General features: G+C 44.7%; 2 protein-coding genes across 2 annotated transcripts; one reads left to right on the top strand and one right to left on the bottom strand.

The window, feature by feature from the left end:
• The first annotated feature begins 2,832 nt into the window (after positions 1 to 2,832).
• Positions 2,833 to 5,774, top strand: LOC130372716 (transcriptional activator protein Pur-beta-like). Its single transcript, XM_056578857.1, has one exon. It carries the CDS (start codon positions 2,870 to 2,872, stop codon positions 3,782 to 3,784), a length of 915 nt encoding a protein of 304 aa, XP_056434832.1. The 5' UTR covers positions 2,833 to 2,869; the 3' UTR covers positions 3,785 to 5,774.
• Positions 5,775 to 8,277: 2,503 nt separating this feature from the next.
• Positions 8,278 to 23,249, bottom strand: LOC130372703 (metal transporter CNNM3). The gene is made up of 11 exons (XM_056578838.1): positions 22,308 to 23,249; positions 21,888 to 22,222; positions 19,088 to 19,264; positions 18,374 to 18,531; positions 17,162 to 17,305; positions 15,547 to 15,705; positions 14,127 to 14,296; positions 13,809 to 13,905; positions 13,310 to 13,434; positions 12,812 to 12,938; positions 8,278 to 11,093 (listed from the first exon to the last, which is right to left on the bottom strand). The coding sequence occupies exons 1-11, from the start codon at positions 23,028 to 23,030 to the stop codon at positions 11,050 to 11,052; spliced, it is 2,259 nt and encodes a 752-aa protein (XP_056434813.1). The 5' UTR covers positions 23,031 to 23,249; the 3' UTR covers positions 8,278 to 11,049.
• Positions 23,250 to 24,519: the final 1,270 nt, after the last annotated feature.

Here is a 24,519-nt window from a genome sequence, read left to right as displayed (position 1 = left end):
TGACGATTTGGGATGGGCGAATCGCAAGAAATGGGGACAAGGCTGTCTGATATTATTGGAGTTTCACGTTAACCTAACTTCTTCTTTGGTTCCCCCCCCCCCCCCCCCCCCCGACCAGATCCGGAACTGGTTCCAGAACCGGCGCATGAAGCTGAAGCGCACAGTGCAGGACGCCTTGGCCCATGCCTGCCAGGCCCACGCCGTGGCCACCCAGTTCCTGCACTACCCGGACCTCCCCGGGTACCGGCCCGCGCCCTACCCCCAGTTCGCTGCCTCCCCGCCGCTGCAGGAGGTCCAATCCTCCGTCACCGCCCAGCGCCACCTCCACCCGTACGGCCACCCCTCCCCTGCCACCACCACCACCACCACGGGCCTGCCCAGGGACTCTGGGTTCTTCCACCACCAGTACCCCACCCTTCCAGCGGGGATGGTGCTGCCAACCGTGGCGTCCGGGCATCTGATGGCAGGGTACCCGGGGGCGTACCCCACGCAGCATTATTAACCCTGCTGCTGGAGGAGTGGGGGCGGGAGGGTGCAATGGCTCTACCGGGTCATCTGAATGAAGCAATTTCATGGATTGAATCTCATCATTCCACCGTTTTATGAGTGAATATCTTTAATCAAATGCAGAAAAGAATGGAATGCATTGTAGAGATTTTATAAAAAGTTATAACTGGACCTTTTATATGTTGTTTGGGTATCGTGCAATAATGTATTGTTTCATGTTTTGCTTAAGTTGATAGGTCTATTTGTGTTGTATTTAAAACGGAAATTGTAAATTGGTTGTGTTTATCTCGACTTTGTCATAGAATGTTTTGAAATGTGAAATTGCAATAAAAGAGTCTAAGGTTTATGTTTGTAAAACAATAGTTGCCTTTGTCCTACGTGCCTCTCACAAAGATAATTCAATATGAGCAGATAATACAATTAAATCTTTGTTTAAATAAAATTAGTAATTCTACTACTCAAGGGTGTGGGATTTTAGTGACCTCTAGCGCTGAGAATGTCGATTGTAACAAACTAGATACCCATCCGCCTCAAAAACAGCTACGGTCGCCTCTACTGGCCTGTGTAGGTATTCCAAAATAACGTAATTGTCTACGACAGCTTTTTAAGGAAATGCAATTAGGCCGTTCCTTGATAGAATCATACATTGTATTTACTTAGTCTATAAAGCTATAGTTCTAAACTTACAAGTAAACGAAATGTATTTAGTTTCTAAAACTATAGGGCTACGCTTATAAGTAAATCAGCGATTATCATTGTTACCATTTAATAAATAAAAAAGGTTTTCTCCAACGCCGTTTGTCCGTTCTTGCTTGCTGTAGAAATATGGAGTTACTTGCTTTGTGGAATGAGAACCGCTCCCTATGTAGATCTAAAGGGCTCATTCAATAAAAACATAACGGTTCTTAGTTTCATGGGATTATACACCAATCTTAATAATTATAATACATTTGTGCAAAGCAAAGAGCGTTCCTTAAATTGCCACCAAATTATACGCACTACAGCTGAACAATTACATGTAGGCCTAGTAGTAAGAGGAGATGAGGTAATGCAATTGCGGGTTAGACTGTAACATAAAAAAAAGCAATGACACACTCACTTTCTATTGAGTCGCGTGACGCTGTGGGTTGGAGCAGCGCCAGTGAAGCAGCTCCATCGTCTGGATATAATGAGTATTGCAATACAACATTTTCAAGGTGAAATGAAACCAACTGAAAGCCAACACTAATGTCACCATGAGAAGCCATTCAAGAAGCTCTAAATCACCAAATCTTAACCCAACGCTGAATTAAGAAGTCATAGCAAAATGCATATACCTTGTATGAACAAAGTAATATGATCTTCTTAGTAATGTAAAAATATTAATGTTTAACAACAAAAAATAGATTTGTATCGACCGATTGAAACCATTTAATCCATACACGTTCTATAATATGCTTAACACAGGATAATCATTATGTTAAAGAGAAACTGAATTAACAAATAACTTTAAAAGGTTAGATAACTCACTAACTAGGCTTGAAGATTGCATAATCATGCAGCCAATAAGGGGGTTTACTCGTTTATTAAGACCATGCATAATCAGTATATAAAGGAACTATTGGCAATGAACATTGCAAAACCAATTCATACAAGTCTACCTGGTGGATGCGCGGGTGACGATGTTAGTAATGTAGATGTTATTATTGACATTGCTGCCTGGGCCACATCTATTGGTGTAGTCATCACCTTCATAGCCGTTTTATTTAACTCCCACCAATTATATTTAGAATTGATTGCCTGTGTAGTGGTGTACCCCCTTAAACCTTCCTAGACTGCAAAGGCGTATAGAGAATGTGGTCACATTTGTTATGGTTCTTGCTTGTATCAAAAATGCATGTGGGTCTTCATGGGGGCATTTTAGTATGGGTATGGGTTTGGGTTTTAGCGTGAAAGTTGTGTTACATCCAATCGATATGTATATGTGTTAGATCAAGACGATAAATAATTTGCTAATGAACGTTTTACGTTATATGGTTTCGGTTATCTAGCTCCTCTGATACAATTATTGCAATAACAACGGAGTAACTGTATGCTATAATGTTATTCTAAATATGTTTAATGACTCCTAAATATCATAACAAGTACATTAGTTGAAGAGAAAAAATAAAAGTTGTGTGTCGGAATAACCGGAAGCTCGAGCTACACCAATGGTCAATGAGGCACACAGTGAGTGGACGTGATTGGCAACATCCATTGACCAATGGCCGAGACGATTCCGCATGTACTGTGTTGGGTTGGCCAACGGAGGGCCAATGAGAGGGCCGCTAACTGATGGGGAAAGAGCGTACAGTGAGCGCCAGCAAAAAAAAGCAGAAACTGAATGGTGGTGCTGAAGATGGCGGATTGTGACAGTGGGAGCGAACGCGGTGGTAGCAGCGGAGGGGGAGGCGGTGGAAGCGGGTTCCAACACTTCCAACGGGACCAGGAGACCCAGGAGTTGGCCTCCAAGCGTCTGGACATCCAGAACAAGCGCTTCTACCTGGACGTCAAGCAGAACAACAAGGGCAGGTTCATCAAGATCGCCGAGGTGGGGGCAGGCGGCTCCAAAAGTCGGCTGACTCTGTCCCTCTCGGTTGCAGCTGAGTTTCGCGACTATCTTGGGGATTTCATTGAGCATTACGCCCAGCTTGGGCCCAGCAGCCCGGAGCAAATCGCCCAGTCCAGCGTGGGGGAAGACGGCGGGCCAAGACGAGCGCTAAAGAGCGAGTTTTTAGTTCGGGAGAACCGCAAATACTACCTCGACCTGAAGGAGAATCAGCGGGGGAGGTTCTTACGAATCCGGCAGACCGTAAATCGTGGACCCGGCTTTGGAGTTGGGGGGCCTGTTGGCGGCATGCTATCCGGCCAGACCATAGCCCTTCCGGCCCAAGGGTTAATAGAGTTTCGAGACGCCCTGGCCAAGCTCATAGACGACTATGGGGGTGACGACGAGGAGTTAGCTGGGGGAACCGCGGCTGGTGGCCTCGGCGACCTCCCTGAAGGTACATCTATCATGGTGGACAATAAAAGGTTTTTCTTCGACGTGGGTTCCAATAAATACGGAGTTTTCCTTCGAGTCAGCGAGGTGAAGCCTAGCTACAGGAACTCAATTACCATCCCATTTAAGGCCTGGGGAAAGTTCGGCGGAGCCTTCAGCAGATACGCCGAAGAGATGAAAGATATTCAGGAGAGGCATCGCGATAAAACGTACGAGAGAAGAGAGGAGTCTGAGGCGGATGACGTGGATGACGACTGACTGATGTGAGAGACAGCTGATCGTCCAAACTCGTCTACAGAAGAGTGTACTGCAGAATTCCGCAATGACGGTTTAGGTGCATGACGATTCGAGCTGAGATAGCCTACTAAAAAAAATGTCGTTTGTGGGGAATATTAATGTAAAGTTCGACAGGATTGGATTATTGTGAAAGTCACGTACTTAGTGAATAACGACTTTATGTCTGGGAAAAAAAAGAAAGAAATTATGCTTTGAGAAAAAATATCCTGCTTAAACCAGCAAATCGGTTTTTCTACCTACAAAAAAGTACATATATTTGCAACATAGTTATATATATTTAAAGTAAGGGTTTTAAATCGACCCCGTTGTCATTTACTTTTCTGGTGGTCTGTCTGTAGAGAAAACCAGCATCCATTGTATTCATGTTCCAGCCCAGGACTCCAGAGTCGAATGTATGGGATTCTCCTGCCCATGCGTTGCCATGGCAATAGATAGATGGAGAGCAATATAGATTCGTTTCATATCGGGCTGAGAAGATAAATCCTAAAGTTATGTAAAGTTACTGTGGGGAAGGGGATTAGCTTTTTTAAAAAAAGCTTATCTGAAACTAAACATTAACTTTAATGTGTGGGTTGATACCATCTCAACCAGACTTTTGCAAACGTCGAAATTGGACCACTAGAACAACGGATGGAGGTCGGCCGATTCACAAACGGATGTTGGAAGCGCCAGCAGCAAAGAGTCACGTCATAGTCCACGTACAAGCAGCCGCTGTGCTAAATCTGCTAAGATCTACACTGTGGAGGGAGGACCCATCCCGGTACAGTGCCCTGCACGTGCCCGGCCCACCAAACTGGAAACCAGGCATCCTCTCGTGCACAAGACTTTATACCACCAAAGCACTACTACAACCAGGAGAGACCTATTGTTGTTTTTTATTAATATGACACTGCGGGATTTCAAAACCATGTATAAAAAACAGCGGTGTCTGTTTGACTCCAAGCTCTGCCAGCTCAGCGTTTCAACTGCAGGGGGATGAACACAAACCCACAGGGGACCATACCAGCCTCCCCATTGACACTCCAAGCCGACGCCTCCATTGCACCGGACACACTGGCAAGCCTCGCGACAACTGGTGCCATTCAGGCCCCCGGACAGCTGACACAAAGATGGATGATTTTGTTTTGGCTTTCTTGTTTTTTCAACAAAAAAAAAAAAGAACTATATTGATTATAAACTACACTAAATGCTAGCTACACTATATGTAACGAGCCAGAAAAGATATTTTGAAATACATAATGTATAATGTAAATTTATTTCAAAGTAAGATTAATTTCGTAAAAAGAACCAATACCAAGACGGGACAGGAATGTTCACTTTTTTGTTGTTAAAAGAATCTCCTTTGTTTCCCCTAGAGTGAAGATATAACACTTGAATGATTAAAATGAAATTAAATGCAGCATATAATGATGTGATACTTGTAAATCATTTTCCGAACATACATTACACGTAAAATTGTTTCAGGGCTCTGCCAAATTTTCTACTTTAGAATGACAAACAGAGTTCTCATAATTGAAAACGTAGGAACATATCACCTATATTAATGTTACTTTACAGCTATTTCCATCAGATCTAACTACATTTAAATTCAGAATCAATGTCCCTATGGGAATGTAACCCTAGGCAGACGATATCCTGGGATTTGAACAGCTAAGGGTGGGCCTACCTCAATCCAGTAGGACGGGTTTGGTTTTAGTAAAGGTAAAAGTTTAAGAGTAATACACTGATGGGAGGTTACACATTTTGTAAGCTAGCCCTTGTTTATATTTATCTTTATTTAATGGTTATGACACACCTTGGATGTCAAAAGTGGCTAGACTTTCAAATGGCTTGTAATGGCCATCAACTTCACACCTATGGCTAAAGGAGGTCTGGACGCTAGCTATCTACATCCAGTCTTATTTCTGGGTCTGATGAAGGACATTTCCAAATACAAACTACTCCGTAACAAGGACGCTTTGCACGTATCACATAAAGCCAAAGCTTCCTTTAGCAGTGTCTCCGTATATTAGTTATAAGTTTGTGTGTGTGAATGGGATGACGCGTGTTAGGACATTTGGACCCCTACCCCACCCACCCTGCTGTCATGGCAGCTGCTTCCCAGGGGCACTTGGTTAACCTTGTGAAGAGAGGAAGACGAAACCGTTCTATTGAATAAAACAGGACCCGCACCCGCAAACACACACACACACTTCCATGCCTTAGCAACACCACGTTCATTTAAGAACTGAATCTCCAACGTCCTATGTTACCCAAGTCATGTTGTCTGGGTTGATCAATCTCTTTTTCTGGAGGGGGATGTAGTAGGGAAGCCGGGTGTGTGTGTGTGTGTGTGTGTGTGGTTATTTTAATGCCGGAGGCCGAGTCAGACTGACATTCCTGATGGAGACAGTTGTGCCTTCAGCGTGCAAACACACACACACACACACACACACACACACACACACACACACACACACACACACACACACACACACACACACACACACACACACACACACACACACACACACACGTGAGTACAACAGTGAGATTGTGTTGAGCGGACTTGGTATTTGCCATGACTCGGCTCACAGTCACTTGACTTCCTCCCCTAATGCCCTGATCCGGATCACTAGGCCTGCTACTAGACTACTGGGCTAATGTTTGTCATACATTCCTGCCTTTGTTCTAGAGTATAGTACTGTAAGTGAGACTATTTAATATAATATAGTATTTTGATTATTGTGCGTAAGAGTATTTTTTGTAAGTACAGTATTGTATGGGAGAGTATTGTGTTTAATACACTAGTATTGCATCTCATAGTATTATGAGTAATACAGTAGATAGTATTGTATTTGAGAGTATTGAGAGTAATACATTCGAGAGTATCGTACATAAGGGTATAGTGTGTAATACATTAGAGTATTGCATATAAAACTATCTAATACAGAAGAGAATATTGTGTGAAAGAGTTTGCATTCGAACAGCAGGGCTACTGCAGTGAGTAAGCTATGAAATACCTCACAGTGCAGAGAGCCAAATGGAACAGATTATATTCTGCAGTCTTATCCTCATGCCAGAACCACCATATGCACCCTAATGGATGTGTTTGTGTGTGCGGGTTTGCGAGAAAAAGTTAGGACTGATCACATCGCATGAATAACATCCTAATCCTGGGAGAAAGACACACGTGAGCAAGCCCGGTCACATACGGAGGGGTCGGCACCAGACGAGGAAGGAGAAAGGCTGTTGTCTGAAGATGTGGAGCGGGGGGGGGATGTGTAGGGCTGAGGGGGTGGGGGTGGGTGGTGCAGAATGGATGGAGGGAAGGAAAGATAGAAGGGAGGACCGGAGAGGATGGGAGTGTGGAAGAGATTTTAGCTTAGTAAAGAGGAAGCCCTCTACCCTGCTCCAATGCCCAGCTGCTGAGTCTATATTTAGCCTCTGTTGCCATGGTCCCCAAACGTACGTGGCAGACCGACGTGCACTCGCACAAACACAGTGAGTGCACGTGTGTGTGTGTTACTGTGTGTGTGTGTGTTACTGTGTGTGTGTGTGTTACTGTGTGTGTGTGTGTGTGTGTTAATGTGTGTGAGAGAGAGAGAGAGAGAGAGAGAGAGAGAGAGAGAGAGAGAGGAAAAAGGTGTGCGTTGGCTGCGGAGGAGTACTTAATTCCCCTTAACATCTGTCTGTGTGATTCAACACATGGAGCAGTGTAATTTGAGGTTAAAATACAATTTCAAGAATGGCATTCCTCATATCATATGATAAAGTACGCCCCACCCCCCCATCGCTGGGGTGGATGCCATTCCACCCCTCTTGAATTTCAAGAATGAATGGAAGTTTTCCATGCGTAACAAACAAAACGACAGCACACTATGTGGCTGTAGACTAATGTGGGCACATTTAAAGTTCAAGTGCATCCAAAAATCTCCAAATGCATGTAGAGCAGAGGTACTTAGTGAACCATGGTGAGGGGGCGGGCGCTGAGAGACAGTCTGGATTACTGCCATTCACATATTGAACGTTGAATGAGTGGAGAGAGCCATGCCCTTGCATGCTACAGTATGCGTGGAATTCAGTCCGTGTAATGAACCGTACCAGAGCACTTCCTGCTTTATCTCGTATCAATGCAGGTCATGGGCATGACAGAGATTCATACTTAAATATGAATTTCCACACGTATTTGTTTTTTAAGGATGCATGGCAGCAGAACACCTAACAAAGAGGCTGCTCATGAAATCATCAGCAAAAGGGCAAAAGTAATTTGCATGCCCCAAATTAATATTTAAATAGGAAATTCCACACGCATTTGTTTTCGGGATGCATGGCAGCATAACGCATACAGAAAAGGCTGCTCGGGAAAACATCAGCTCTTTAGTTCCGGCACAAAAGGAAAAAGACGATCTACACACACACTTTTCGTGCAACATATATTGGTATGGGTTGGGTAAAATATGATTGCATTAGAAATTTGCAAAAGGGATCAACATGTTCTATTTTTAAAATGCTACTATGTGGTTACTCATCTTTAATTCACAAACTGCTAAAATGATCCATACATTATTCCAACCACATACTCAATAATAAAGCCCTTATTGACATTATTGGGTGATTATAGAAGGGACAAAATTGGTGATTATATTTAAACTTCCCATCAAAAGTAATCGGAGTGTTTTACTCCATTGTTATGGTGGAGAACGATATTATAGAGCCTCCCGCCAGACAACGAGTAAAGCAGTATATTTTATTATCAATGATTATAGTATATAAATATGATTTTAACCTATGAGAAGAACATGAAATATCTCCCAGAGCTGGGTTGATATGGCTGTTTATCAGAGCAGACAAAGAACAAAACGACAGTACGTTACAACGGGATTGTGGTTTATTTCCTAGGAAACATAATTATTGAAACTTTAAATTGCAATAATCTGAATTCATCCAAAAAAACAGTCAAAGATATCTATACAAATGCAATCTAGAGATGAAGAAAAAGAAATGGATTACTCAGTAGAATGTGTGGCTAGCTGGCTGCAGGTAAATTTTATGGTAACGGTTTCCATTGAGAAGCTGTAACTAATTCCCCCCAAATACTAAAGCCTTAATACTAAATGTGACTAGATTCTAGCTTTTCAGTTGTCCAGTTTCAAACAAAAAAAGGAAACAAATGTATTTCTCTCAAGCAGTATGAATAATACAAGCGTATTTTGCACATTTACAATATTGATACTATTTCAAAAGGAGCATAACATAACTGAGCAAAGTCTGGTTACATCGGTGAAAAATATTTACTCCAAATCAAGATATAAGAATAATGGTCTCACTATGGAAATTTGAAATACTGAGTGACTAGAAGACCTCTTTGACATATGGTGCTATTGACACACCATAACCACCCGCAAAGTGCAGAACATTTTGTCAACAAAATGTTTAAGAAAAGTATTGTATTTCAGTTGCCACCTTTTTCAAACTCAATTGGAAAAATATGTCACTCTAATGTATTTTTTATTTTCAGCATGGAACATGGATCCATTCCAATGGCACTTCACTGACACTGTGCAGTTAACGACTTATAAAGAGGCAATGACGAATATCGTAAAAGCCTGATTGATATCAGTCATGTGCAAATCAAATCTCATCTCAAATCTCACCCATATAATCCCTATGAATCACACGGATATCATTATATGCATACATGAACAGAGATGGCTGATGCTGGAATGTTATAGAAAACTAACTGGAATCATGAGGAGATGGAATGATGGTATTGGCAATGGTTGGTTCACACACACGCACGCACACACACAAAAAAACACAAAAACAAACACACACGGAATGGAAAAGGTGTGGCTATAGATAGATAGAATCGTTGGTTTGAATCATGACACTGGCTCGTCATGCAAGACGCAACTTCTGTGTCTAAACAGACCAGGTCCAACCAACTCGTCAAACAGATATAAGCAAGTTGGAAGATTCAACGGCAGGATTTCAGGGCTGCCATGGTGACCTTGCCCTATCAAAGCACACACAAATAGAGTGGGCTGGGGGCATGATTTACCCCCTTGCGTTTGGAATAAATTACTGCAGCGCTTAAATGGAGTGACAAGGCGTCCATCACTCGCCGTACTAATCAAGGAATCCTAGCCTGTGTGTACATAACGCATTGAATGAGGGTCTGCATCCGCAGCAAACGGACACCCAGCAGGTCATCCGAAACTACCGGACCTTGTCTATTATCTATTTATTGAAAAATAAGCAAAAGTGTCCTTGGAACCGGGATCGCGTCGTCCCGTCTGAAGACTATCGAAACATATTCCAAAAAATCTGTCTTCTTTTGAAGTATTACTACAGGAGCATTCTTACAATCATGCATCTAACCGGTAGAGCACTAAAAGAGAGCAGTGTGACATCACTAGAGCACACACACTGGAGCGCGCACACACACACACACACACACACACACACACACACACACACACACACACACACACACACACACACACACACACACACACACACACACACACACACACACACACACACACACACACACACACACACACACCAGCATCGTTATCATATTCAATCCATGGGTTCCTTTGGGTTCCTTTGAAGCCTTTTTCTGTCTGATGTTGTTTAATACATCGCAGCTATATAGGTCGTGATCGAGAGGAAGGATTCTACTATGCTACTTCAGTCCTGTGTTTGTGTATGTACACTGTATTAAAGTGTTCTATATATCAGTACTATTGGGCGTACCGCACAGTAAAATGAAGCTTATCAACAGTAGAACAACGTGCGGCCTTTAACCTGTTTTTTTTTTATTCAGGTTTGCGCGTCTAAAAATGAATTGATGTTGTGGAACAAAAATGGATAAAGAGAACCACGCGCTCTGCTTTGGCAATCAGACGGGCGAACAGGGAGGAAGGATACGACAGTGACGTAACGGACGCTGTGAACGGGTGGTGAGGAATGCGCACCTGAGCGGAAGGCACCACCATGTTGATGATGCGTGGATCAACACTGACAGTCCGTTGAAGAAAATAACAAAAACAGGGAATGTCATTGAAACAGGTCTAAACGGAGACGAAAACATAATCTCTTTCTAGGGTCTAATAGCTACATTCCAGCGATGGATGATTCACTGCTTTTAAACAAGAAATAAACAACCAGCGATGGTTCTCCACCACGGTGAGAGCAGGAAGCGGTGGGAGGAGGAGGAGGTGGAGGAGGAGGGGGCCCTATGCCTCCTGGTCACTGCAGTCGTCCAGGGCCTTACTGCTACCTGTGGAGCCCAGGAGGTGAGAGGAGAGATGGGGTGAGAGGAGGAGGAGAAGGAGGTGGAAAGGGAGGAGGACAGGGATGGGTGACCACCAGCTCTGTTACACTGACACCAGTGAACACCAGCCACAGCATCCCCCCTACACACGACAGACGTCTTCACCACTTTTAAACAGGGAGGTTGGTTGGGTTATGGGGCGGTGAGGGGCAGGGGGTGTTAAGAGGTACAATGAGGTCACAGCAGGTGTTCAATGTCGCTACACGTGCAGCTAGCTAGGGGTTAGTGAGGGGTTAGTGATGGAGATACAGAGATGGAGAGGAAGAGGGAGAGAGAGAGAGAGAAGTCCACATATTCCCTTCACACGGTTTTCAGGGTCTCTTAACCGGATGACGATCCCGCCGGGTTATGGGTGGGCTTGAACAAAGAGGTGAGTCCCGGCACAACAACGTCATTCAATATATGCTTTCACTGGCATATATTTCCAGTCAGACAACTATTAAATGTTAAGCATCCAGATGCATACCATTTGATGCATGCGGTTCAACACAGACGGGGCTGAACAAAGGTTCGTCCAAAAGAACACCAGATGTCGTTCTTTAAGGGATTTGGAGGATTTGAGTTGTGTGTGGGTGTTTGTTAACCTGGCCCCCAACCCCCCCCCCAGTGTAAAGCACCGCATCAACCTGCTAGTCCAGAGCGGTAGGAAGCCAGGACTATCATACACAAAATGGTCTCAAAGAAAATCTTTTGATCAATGCGAGTGTTGCAACAAATTCACTGTTCAATATTCAAAATATATACCAAACTACAGCGACAATATCAGCTGAACCATGAGCCTTCTGAACCGTCGCACCCCAACATCTATCACCTATTTAACTGACATGTACATGATAGATGTTAAATGTGTTAATATATATAACGTATTCAGATGTTCTATTTGGTATAAGTAAGCCGCAAGGCGATTCGCCAACAGTCATTATCGTTCAATCATCTTTTATCATCGGTGGCTAATGCTAGACTATTATTCCTATAATATACTACTGTTATTCCAACTACTTCATGCATGGTCATGTTAAGTTCTGGTGCCCTTTGGGTTGGTTTTAGGCTCTGCTGCCTGATGGGTTAGGTGGTGAGTGTCTTGTCAACATGCCACAGATGCCGTCATCATTACCTCATGCAACGCGGTATTAACAGTAGTTCTCGATGGTGTCAAAGAATGAAAAGTTTACGGGGAACTCTGGGGTTGGGCCAGAGAGAAACAGAGAAAGAGAAAGAGAGAGAGAGAGAGAGAGACGGGTGCAAATGAGGGCAACATAAAAAAAAGGAGGGGGAAAAAAGAAGAGCAAGAGAAAAGGTCTTAGTTGGAGTGAAGAACTCAAAGGTCAACGATCGATTCGGTAAGATGTTGGTTTGCTGTTCAAGAGAGAGTGAGATTCGCAGGCGATGGAATGAAAAATAGAAAGATTAATAGAAAATAGGAAACAAAAATAGATTATTATTTTAAAAGGTTAGAAAGACTATTTGAACGATTAGAAAGATATGATTATTTGAAAGAAGTACAACGATAACCATGAACAAATATATATAACAAATAAAAATAGGAAAGGTTACATGATTTCAGAAAGTCAGCGATGCTGTGCTTCAGGAGACACTCATCAGAGGGGTAAGCAGCGTGCTTATAGTGCGGGGGGGGGGGGTGGGGGGGGGGGGGGGGGGAGTACCTTGTGCTGAGTTCCTGTCGTTGAGCAGCTTGGTCTGGCTGTTGGGGAGGACCTTCACCTCAGGGGGCTCGGGGCTCTGAGAGCCGTGAGACGACATCAACGCGTTTAAATACTGCAGACGTGTCACCTAAACACACACACATACACAAGTACAAAGATAAATACGAAGAGCATGCCATTTAACCCTTTAGCTATTACATGTTCCTCATTAAAGGGTCCCTGTTACAACAAGTGGCAGTAGTGGGGTTGATGATGTTTGCCCTTACAAACCAGTAACACAAAATGTTTGATCCATTCAGCAAACACTTTTTTTAACCCAAACTACGTACAACGAGTTTTACTGAGATTCATTATGGGCGTCTAAGCCCCTAACCCGCAGACTGTCCCACGCCCCCAAAGAGGGTGTGGATTACAACTCTGAGTTGTAAGAAAGTGTAATGGGAGTGACTGACGGAGCAAAGACAGCAGGCGGTCGGGGGAGGGGGGGGGGGGCGTTACCCGTATGAGCTGCAGGTCAGTGAGGGCGCGCACGGTGTAGTCCGGACAGTAGCTGGAGGGGCTGGCGGCGTCCCCCAGCTCAAAGGGGTCCCTGGGGCGCTGACTCGACACCGGGGACTGGTGCACTGCGAGGAGGACGCATATAGAACACACACACACACACACACAAGCACGGAAGGACACAAACAGAGCACACACACACACACACACACACACACACGTTAAGCAATGTATGATAAAATAAAAATTTCATCCCGACAGGAAATCGTTCCTGCCGTCCTGTCTGCGATTAACAATGCATGGTCTTGCTTTATCATCACAAATAAACAAACATATGTGCTCTTTACAAATCAAACAACCATAGAGATTATGGTCAAACTATACATTTTTATGACACTGAATGCTCATTGTATTCTACAAACTCGAAAGATTGTACTGCATCACTTGTATTTATACGATTTGGGATTGTGTCTGAAAACATGTTAGTTCCACATCGTACCTGAAGAGGGCGCCGTTAGAGCAGAAACGCCGTAATACGTAAAAGCTCCATTCTCAAACTTCAGCCCCTCCTTCCCGATCTCCACCTCCACGCGACCCTGAGAATAAACAATCGTAGAAAGATTTAGCTCAAATAAGAGTGCGCATGAATTTAAACTGCTTCAACTTTTAAAAACAATAATTAGTAAACAGTGCACTGCTGCAATATGTTGTTAAGGTCTTAAAGAAGTAAGTAAAGTAAAGACAATTTAATTTACACACAGCATAAATGACCAAAGTGCTGTGGGGTGGATAACTAAAAAGACAAATGATACAGTACCTGCAGCAGGAGGATGAAGTAGTCGACGGGGTGGTTGCGCGTGTACAGGTAGTGCTCAGGACTCAGCCTGTTGCTGGGGTCAAACTGCACCTCCTGGTTCACACTGGGGTGGCGGAGGAGGTGGAACAGGACCCTCTCGGACACCCGGCCCGGACTGAAATGCTCCACTTCTGCAGAGGTCAGAGGTCAGAGGGGAGAGGTCAGAGAAGCCTTACTAGATTACCGGCCGCAGACGTGGCTGTGCAGGTCTGAACTGGGCTGTGGTGGTCCTGCCCTGAATGTGAAACGTGAAACTAAATATCTGTTTCAAAACAATTGAAACGTTCAGCATGGAAAGTAACACAGCATTCATTTGGACATTGGTTATTTGTGAATGAATGAATGCGCAATTTATTGAATAACATCAGAAGGATACTTTAAATCAGGCATCAAGGCATTATCCATCCGAATAATCTTTCGGATGGATTTCTCCCCATAAATACATTTTTATACAAAATAACATTGACTAAAACCTTTTTATTTCCCGTCACTAGAACAACCTATGCATGCAGCCATATATGTTTTTTTTTAAACAGATTATTAACACTGGTTAAAGAGAGCTGAAACGCTCTGCCTGCATACTAAAACAGAGGTTAATTTCACTGTCATTTCAAGAACCATCTAACGTAATGACTAATCCGACCAGCACTCCTCTTACCGAAAACCTTCAGCCCAACTGGAAACCCAGAATCATTAGAAGCTCCCTGTTAACCAGTCCCCCATTGCCAGCCCCCCTGTTAGGTAATCTTAGAACACATGCTGTAGATTAGCCTCAGGGACGATAACTGAGCCATCTGTCATCCCCCCCTCCATCCATCTATTTGTCTATCTATCTATAGTCTATCTATATCCATCAACATATCCAGCCACTGTCCCTCCATATATACCCATCTACATCCTCTACTTATGATCCCCCCCTCCCTCTATCTATCTATACCAGGGGTCTTTGCAATACCATGTGAAGGCGATGCGATGCATACAGGCCACTTGCAACAATATTTTAAATATTTTCTTCTCTATTACTCACAACATAGGTTTAAAAACTATGAATTGATCCCATTTCAGAACACTGCTTTCTGTAACTAATTTAAAACATATTTGCACTGGGAGGAAATGCCCAAAAAAAAAATCTGTAGGAATGATTATGCTGCCGCATTGTGCTGTGAATTTTTTAAATAATAATAATAATAATAAAGTAAAAAAAAGTTTTTTTAAGTGTGCCAATGATTATGCTGCCCCGTGCCAGTTGTGGCACGCGTGCCTAGGGTTGCCGACCCCTGACCTATACCCATCAACATATCAAGCCCTCCTTCCTTCTACCTATCTATCCACTTCCTCTACCCATGAAGCCTCCCTCCACGCGTCCATGGACCAGCCCTACCTCTGGAGAGGAAGCGGTGCGTGGCCAGCAGCAGCTGGGGGGAGGTGCGGACCTTGGGCTCTCCTTCCGGGAGCTTGAAGAGGGAGAACTCTTCGTGGGCGGCCCGGGGCTCCAGCGTTATCTCCAGGGGAGCCAGCCGACGCTTGACCTTCATGTCCACTGGAGAGGGGAGAATGAGATTGGTTTAACCACGCACCACTGTGGGGGGACTACAGTAGGGACCAGAGTAGGGACCAGAGTAGGGACACAGTAGGTGGACCAGAGTAGGGACCAGAGCAGGGACACAGTAGGTGGACCAGAGCAGGGACCAGAGCAGGGACCAGAGCAGGGACCAGAGCAGGGACCAGAGTAGGGACCAGAGAAGGGACCAGAGCAGGGACCAGAGCAGGGACCAGAGCAGGGACCAGAGAAGGGACCAGAGCAGGGACCAGAGCAGGGACCAGAGCAGGGACCAGAGAAGGGACCAGAGCAGGGACCAGAGCAGGGACCAGAGTAGGGACCAGAGTAGGGACCAGAGCAGGGACCAGAGCAGGGACCAGAGAAGGGACCAGAGCAGGGACCAGAGTAGGGACACAGTAGGTGGACCAGAGTAGGGACCAGAGCAGGGACACAGTAGGTGGACCAGAGCAGGGACCAGAGCAGGGACCAGAGCAGGGACCAGAGTAGGGACCAGAGAAGGGACCAGAGCAGGGACCAGAGCAGGGACCAGAGCAGGGACCAGAGCAGGGACCAGAGAAGGGACCAGAGCAGGGACCAGAGTAGGGGCGCCCCGGTGGCTCAGTGGGTACAGGGCGTACCATATAGGCTCAGTCCTGAACACAGCGACCCGGGTTTGAATCCTGCCAGGGGTCATTTTGCTGCATGTCCTCCCCTCTACCTTCCATACCTTCCTCTCTATCTCACTCTATAAAAACTCTATAATAAAGCATAAAAATGCAAAAATAAATCTTTAAAACTAACACTGCCCTGGCCTGAGCTCCGATGTCACGACACCGCTTTACTACCAAGATAATGCCCATTGATATCCGATAACATTACTTTAACACCACACTACAGTAAGCTCCGATGCCACGACATCCCCTTACTACCAAGAATACTGCCCGTGGATATCTGTTACATTACTTTAACACCGCACTAGATTAAGCTACGATGTCATGAAACCTGCCTGTGGATATCAGATAGCAAATGGTTTGTTCTGGCTTACTATAACCCTAGCATTGGTAGTTGTCCGACAAAATCCTGTCGCAACATAACTAAGGTTGGTAGCTATTCGATGGCCTCGATTCACAATATCATTACCGTTGGCTGATAACCAATACATTAACTTGAGTACAATGTCCCTTTTGGATAATCGTCGATAAAATGCCTTGAATGCATAACGATTGTTTAATTGCATGATTTGTCTTCCCATTTTGCGCTCCTAATCATCCCTCTTCTTTGTTCCTTCTTCATCTTTATTGTTAAGGACTGTGAGAGCGATTACGGGCTACACATATAATACATCTGGACTACAAAATTACTGTTGGATGAAATGTGATAGCATCACTTTAATAGAAAACGATTGAAAAATAATCTGAATCAACAAAGGGATTTTAGCCATGAATTGTTTTCTTACTGTAACCGTCTGATTCATCCAGGATCTCTGATTTGATGATCTCCTCGATGACGTCCTCCAAGGTGACCAATCCCAGCACCTCGTAGAAGGGATCTCCCTCCCCCTCGTTGTTCACCTTCTGGACGATGGCCAGGTGGGAGTTTCCTGAGAGAACATGATAGACAAGGGAGAGGTCAAATGACAATGTGAACACTATCAAGAATGTGACAGTGTTCACATTCTTGATTTCTCCCCACGCCTCCCAAAGACATTGGTCAATAATTAGATGAGCTAGCATGTAGTGGGCAGAATAGTCTATAGCTTATGGTTTTTGACTCACAGGCCAAAGGTTTTTTGACTCAAAGGCCTCCCAGTCTACCTATAGGTATCCTTGGACAAGGTGCTCCTTCTACTTCATAACCATAACAGTATCTAATAGAAAATACATTGTAAGTCACTTTGGATAAAACCATCTGCTGAATGGCTAAGATTAGGATAGGAAATAGGAACTTGATAAGGGTTATGATTGCAATTTGCAACAATGTTGAGTTCATATGCAACCACTTTGTGATGACATGTAAACAAAAACAAATATCAACACATTCTCTTACCAATCTTGCTTTACAAATGAGGCTTAATTAACCAGAAGTTAGAAGGGGTGTTTTGAGACCTCGTCCAACAGAAATGACAATAAATGATGTCTAACATGATAGCATAGGTCCACTTCAGGAATGTCTCTGTAATGATAGACCCATTTGGGTACATGGATTTCCTTGTCAACATGAGAATACTCGCAATGAAGAACGAAACAATGTCGAAATCTGGGCGTATCCAGAATATGGAGTGAGTCAAACTTATGTCCAAAGTCTGGTACATTCTACACCACTGGCAGTTCTGCCGCTACCTTTTTCAGTGGCACTGGACAGACTTAATGTCGCCATTACAAACACATCAGTGTCGGTCTGGAGCCCTGATTAATGACTCAATCCCTAGTAACACAGCGGGTGTGAGCCAAGCCGTGGTGTTTTGGTGTGACAGTAAACTGTCATAAATGCAATGGAAACATGTGAAACGGATACAAAGAAAACCTACATTTCCAAAGGAAAGCCCAACACTGTTGAGAAGTACACGAGCGTATTCAGCGACACGTAACGCTGAAGTTGAACAAAGTGGTCACGAACACACACACGCACACGCACACGCACACGCACACGCACGCACGCACGCACGCACCTTTCTTGAACTCCTCCAGCATGGCGTCCAGCTTGGTGTCGTTGAAGACGAAGTGCAGCGGGTGGTTGTAGAACTTGGTGATGGTGGTCATGGGGGTGCAGTCGTCGGGATCGACCAGGGCCAGGTCCTTCACGTACAGGATCTCCACGATGTTGGATCTGGGCAGAGAGAGACTCGTATGACGTGATCAAACATACCTGTTTATGAACACAACACAGCCTGAAGTTTAGCCAAGGCTAACCTGAAATGTAACCTAACAGTTGTCTACATCGTCCGATTACAATTCAGTCCTTTTTTGATCGACATGTCCCTTGTGAGGAAGCGGGTTCCAGTAGGACTACAGGGAGAAGCTGGTCAATGCTGGTTCAAGACCCAAACCTTTTGGGCTGGGAGTCAAACCCTTCAACCTCTGGTCTATCCTGACCAATGGGGTTACAGCGGTCTGGTTAAGGGGATTTGAATCTCGAATCGAAAGGGTTCTGGGTTCGATCCCCAATGTCTTGCAGGTATCCTTGAGCAGGATGTCTAACCTCTACCCGGTCATGAAAAATGAGTAAAACATACAAAAATCAAGCCGCTTTGGAGAAATGCTCCTGCGAAACGACAGCTTAGTGAAATAGACAAATACGAAAAAAGGCCTGTCCATGTTCTCCATGGTTTCAGACGGATGAAGACGCAGCAGAGGCTACGGGCTGGTGTCGGTGCCACACTCACTTCTCCTCCTCGTAGATGGGCACACGGGTGTAGCCGCTCTGCATGATGTCGGACATGGTGGAGAAGTCCAGGGTGGCCGTGCTGGGCAGCATGAAGCACTCCTTCAGCGGGGTCAGGATGTCCTCCACCGTCTTGCTGCGCAGCGCCCCCCGGCTGAACTCCTCCTTCACAAACTCACTGGGGAGCGGTAACGAGCGCACCCACGGGGGAACGGGAGACAGGCAGAGAATGACTTGATGGACGCCAGTGGGGAGATTAACGGTGATGGTGGAGGTGTTTACACACACAGGACCATCACAATCGCAGCTTTTTGAATTAAGAAATACAATTATCTTATGTAATTTGAGTTACTTGTACATTTGATGAATTAAGCATTTTAGTTAACTGCCCTGTCGTTAATGACCAGTGATTAGTTACAACTACCTAGTTATTTACCTATCCTATAGTGAGACGCAAGTAACCTGTACCTGTTATTACTTACCAGTAGTTAGTTAGTTACTTGACGTTAGTGAGCAATTATAGTTAGCTAGCTGTACCTGTAAGGAGTTACCTATAGTTAGTCCCCTGTCACTAGTTAATTAATAAGTAAGACTTACCTATAGTTAGTTACCTATACCTGATGCTAGGGCTGCACGATATGGGCAAAATATGATATCCCGATATTTTTTGGCTGAATGGCGATATACGATATATATCTCGATATTTTCTATAGAGTGGGTTAGATGTTTTTTATGCAAGTCAAAAACCACATGTGAGATGTTGCAAGCACTTATATTAAAACATAGGTCCATATGACTGCAACATGTGATTTTGTATCGTTATTTTCAACAGAATTCAATGAACATGTAAAAAATAAAAAGGGATGTTTTTCACCTTCTTCACAAAATAATCACCTATGCAAAACAATATAAAGCTGTAGGTTACGCACATTAGCTACCATTAAGAGCATTGGCTTCGTCGCATTGTCCTGCGTACTACGGTGAGGGTTTCAGTGCGCCGTAACTTTAATCCCCCGCCCCCTCCCTTCTCCGTTCCATTTGGGAACATGTTTGGTTTCATTTCGCTTGTTTCGTATATTTTAATTAATTAATTAAGAGCGTCACCAGAGGGCGCCCCCAACACATTTGCCGATCGCCGGCCCTGGTTTCGGGGCAGAAGAAGCTGTCGCGGCCGGTGATGCAGCAGCACAGCCACGGAGTTTTACGCATTCCTCATACTGCACTTTGTGCCGCTGCTGTAAATGGTGGAACAGATTTGTCGTGCTTCCACTTTTAGTCGCAACGGTTTTGCTACACTCTACAGATGACCTGCAGCTGCTGCTCATCTGTTTTTTTTAAACCCAAACTATTTCGACATTATAGAGCCGTTGTTTCTCCTCTTTGAAACAATTTCGTCTCCCGCCGCCGTCTCGTTTTCTTTCCGGGTATCATCCATGCTTGTTGTGTTGTGAGGGGGCGGCGGGGGTGGGAATGAGGCGTCTTTGCACACAGAGGGGGAGGGGTCGCGCTCACAGTCTCCAAGGCAAGCGCTGTAGACGCTTGAGCGGGAAACGGACCATTTTAACGCATATCGATATAAACGATATTGTCAAATCTTGTATCCCCTTGGAAATTATATCGATATATCGTACATAGCCGATATATCCTGCAGCCCTACCTGATGCCAGTTATATGTTCCTAATAATAGTTACCAATAGTAAGTTAACTGTAGGTGTCAATACTAGTACCCTGAAACTGATACTAGTTACAAATAGTTAGTAAGTCAACTGTAGCTTTTACACTACTGGCAGTTCTGCCGCGACGTTTTTCAGGGGCACTGGACAGACTTAAATGTCGCCATTACAAACACATCAGTGGCCGTCTGGAGCCCTGATTAATGACTCAATCCCTAGTAACACAGCGGGTGAGAACCAAGCTGTGGTGTTTAGGTGTTTCTTTTAACAGTAAACTGTCATAAAGGCACTGGAAACATGACAAACACTTGATGGACGCCAGTGGGGGAATTAACGATTATGGTCTTATGTTATTTTTTAATTATTTTATGCTATTTTAGTTTTTTGGAATATGTACATTTGATTAATTAAGCATTTTAGTTACTGTTCCTGTCATTGATGACTAGTGAATGATTAGATAGTGGATACCATTACCTAGTAGTAACCTATCCTATAGTGGGACATAAGTTACCTGTACCTGTTATTACTTACCAGTAGTTAGTTAGTTACTTGACGTTAGTAAGCAATTATAGTTAGCTAGCTGTACCTGTAAGGAGTTACCTATAGTTAGACCCCTGTCACTAGTTAATTAATTAGGAGGTAAATAGACATACCTTTAGTTACCTGTACCTGATGCCAGTTACATGTTCCTAATACTAGTTACCAATAGTTAGTTCACTGTGGGTGTCATTACTAGTCCCCTGAAACTGATACTAGTTACCAATAGTTAGTAAGTTACCTGTAGCTTTGACTTTTTGCCAAAAGTTAGTTAGTTACCTGTAGGGTTGGGTAATAGTTATTAACTTAGCTGTATGGGTTGACACAAATTACCTGAACCTGATAGTAGTTTTCAATAATCAGTTGGTTAGTTACTTGATAGAATTGACCAATAATTAGTAACCTGAACCTGATTCTAGTTACCAGTTAGTTACCTGAACCTGATACTAGTTACAAATGGTAAGCTAGTTAGCTTTAGGGGTCATTTCTAGTTACCTCTACCTTATACTAGAAACCATTATTACGTAAGTTACCTATAGTTCTTAACTACTACCCCAACCTGATACTAGTTAGCTATGGCTAGTTGGTTACCTGTAGGGGTCGTTGACGCTGGTGCGGATCATTTCCATGGCCCTCTCCCGGATGCCACACGTGCTAATATCCCTTCTGAGCGCGAGGTCCAGGATGAGGCCCAGCGGACAGGACAGCGGGCAGGTCAGCACCATGCACACCTGGGCCAACCAGGTGAGCCCCGGGGCCATCTGGAAGCCGTAGCCCGAGGCCAGGATGTGTGGCACCAACTCCGCCAGCAGAAAGATGAGGAAGGCGCTCGCGAATACTGCCGGTGCAATGGCGCCGATAGCCTTGTACAGCAACACCCCTACAACCGAGTGACCCAGGGCGCACAGAAACACCAGGGAACACACCTGCGGAATGGATGAATGAACGTTAAACGTACAAATCTTTATTTTAGTAATTTGGTTAAGTTAATGTTGTTTTGAGTGAACTCACCAAGAAGTTGCCTCTTCTCCTAATTGGCTCCAAACGTTTAGCGCCCCGCTTCTCCTCCTCCGAACCGCAGCTGTGGAGGACGTAGAGCTCGAGGGGGTCCAGCCACAGGAGGCTGAGGTTCACCATCTTCAAAACCCCGCACACCACAACCAGCGCCACCACCAGAACGGCCAGCCCCCACGCCGGGATGTAGTCCCTGGGCAGAACGCTCTCGGCGATGACCCGCAGTCTGTCCGGTCTGACAGATGCCCATTTCCCGTTACTTTCCCGTACGCACAGGTGGTGGTAGGTCTGGTCTTTTGCTACCCCTACGGCGCCCGAGGGGATGCTATCTTTTCGCGTCTGCACCGTTATAATCCGGCTGTACTCCTCGCCGGGGGGGACGAGGGGTTCCGTCGCCTCGAACGCGGCTGATCCTCGACTGCTCTCCTGCCCACACGGGTCGGCCGCGTCTCCCACATCCCCGGCCTCCCCCGGAGCTGCTGTGGCAAACGCGACCCACGGCCAGCTTCCATTCAGCCGTTCCGATCCAAACAGGCGAACCTTAAAACTGGCTCCAGCTGGTGCCAAGATTGTTCGCTCCTTCATACACACCCGACCCTCCGGGTCTTCCAGTCGCAGCCCTACGACCAGCGGGGCTCGCTGGCTGCAGGCGCCGTCCCTGATCCCGCAGAACAACAATAACATCAACAGCAATCGTAGACCTGCCAAGCTGGCCACCATATTGGAATTAGTGAGCCCGTCTCTGCGTGGATCATGTGACGCTACCACTGTAGCATTGGACCCGCCCACCAGGACCCTGCTAAGCCAAACGGAGTACAGGGAAAACAAAGCTTGACTTTAGATTCATTTTGATTACGATTTAGGGTAAAACAGCATACATTGATTTGCAATTATGACTTCTGCATGTTGCCCTCTGCGTTATTGCGTTTTGACTGCACCTCCGCCGTTGAAAACAACCTACCGAATCGAGATCTGCGTGGGCTGGGAGCCAATGAAAACACAGAAAACCAGGCGATTCCCCGCCCTCCGTTATTTATGTTCTTCAGAAAGTATGCTCCTGCACCAACTATTGTCTACTCTACAATCAATGTGGTCACATTAACCTCGAATTCTTCTAACATTACACAATGTAATGAACGAATGTAATGTGCTAAATTACTCGTTCTTTCTCGTGTCTTCTAGGTTACTTTGAATACAGAACAGTGGACCATGTCAAAGGTTTAATATATACACTTGTAAACTATTTTCCACACTGGATACTGGCAATGAGTAAACCTTGTAGTTACCATGGTGTGTGTGTGTGTGTGTGTGTGTGTGTGTGTGTGTGTGTGTGTGTGTGTGTGTGTGTGTGTGTGTGTGTGTGTGTGTGTGTGTGTTAGATCAAGCATATCTGCAATGAAGATACAAATTAGAGTAGATTATAACTAGTAATAAATTAACTGGAGCTAACTGAAGTCTCCAATCCATCCACAGTTTAAATGCTATCCTTCTCGTGTGGACTAATAACTGATATTTTAAGGGAGGGTTGACTACTTGGATCCACCAACAAACATATTTTTATTTTATTTGAGTCTATTATTGAAATATACTTCTTAATATGGTGTCATACTTATTTTAACTTAAACAAACCAGTAATGGATATGTGGTTGAGTAGCCAATTGGCCGTTCTTCAATCAACAATCAAATATGAGATTAGATTTGTTTACAGTCCCTATATAAACAGAAAAACTTCAGACGATCAATGCAGCCAAGAAAACATTGATATGGACGATACCGTGTCCGAGCTGATGGCGTGTATGTTGTGTATGGAGTGGATGAAGTGTAAATGTCCCCCCAAGAAAACAGAACTCCACCCTGAAACAACACACAGTGGGTTCGTTAAAGTGGAAAGTGTCCACTGCCTCAGAAATCTTTAACCTTTTCCTCCTGGGACTAACGTAATCATCCCACCAACACTGCAGTAACACGGCAGGAGCCTGCGATAAACCTCACCCGCCCGGCTCTGTGGTTGGATCATACAATGGAGCACATAGCTGATTAGACGGAAAGGGTTAACGGTTAGAGCGGAATTTCACTAATTATGGAGTGGCCGTAGAGAAAGGGAGAGGCGCTTAGAGTGTGAAAAAAGGAAGGGAGAAACATTGAAGGAGGAACAATGAATGAATTAAAGTGTGAAGGAAGGGGAGGAGGCTGGAAGATAAGGGAAGAA

This window comes from Gadus chalcogrammus, chromosome 19, assembly GCF_026213295.1.
Source record: "Gadus chalcogrammus isolate NIFS_2021 chromosome 19, NIFS_Gcha_1.0, whole genome shotgun sequence".
In the NCBI taxonomy this organism is placed as follows: domain Eukaryota; kingdom Metazoa; phylum Chordata; class Actinopteri; order Gadiformes; family Gadidae; genus Gadus; species Gadus chalcogrammus.
The sequence above is the reverse complement of the archived record's forward strand: the minus strand, read 5'-3'. Positions and strand labels throughout refer to the sequence as shown.

What these genes read in the sequence shown, in the direction of transcription:
- LOC130372716 (XM_056578857.1), top strand. Translation starts at nt 2,870, where the DNA reads ATGGTGGTGCTGAAGATGGCGGATTGTGACAGTGGGAGCGAACGCGGT.
- LOC130372703 (XM_056578838.1), bottom strand. Translation starts at nt 23,030, where the DNA reads ATGGTGGCCAGCTTGGCAGGTCTACGATTGCTGTTGATGTTATTGTTG. An exon ending in GCTGGAGGAGTTCAAGAAAG is followed by an intron (nt 17,306 to 18,373) that starts GTGCGTGCGTGC and finishes ATGTTCTCTCAG; the next exon opens with GAAACTCCCACCTGGCCATC. An exon ending in GCACCGCTTCCTCTCCAGAG is followed by an intron (nt 14,297 to 15,546) that starts GTAGGGCTGGTC and finishes TGACCTCTGCAG; the next exon opens with AAGTGGAGCATTTCAGTCCG.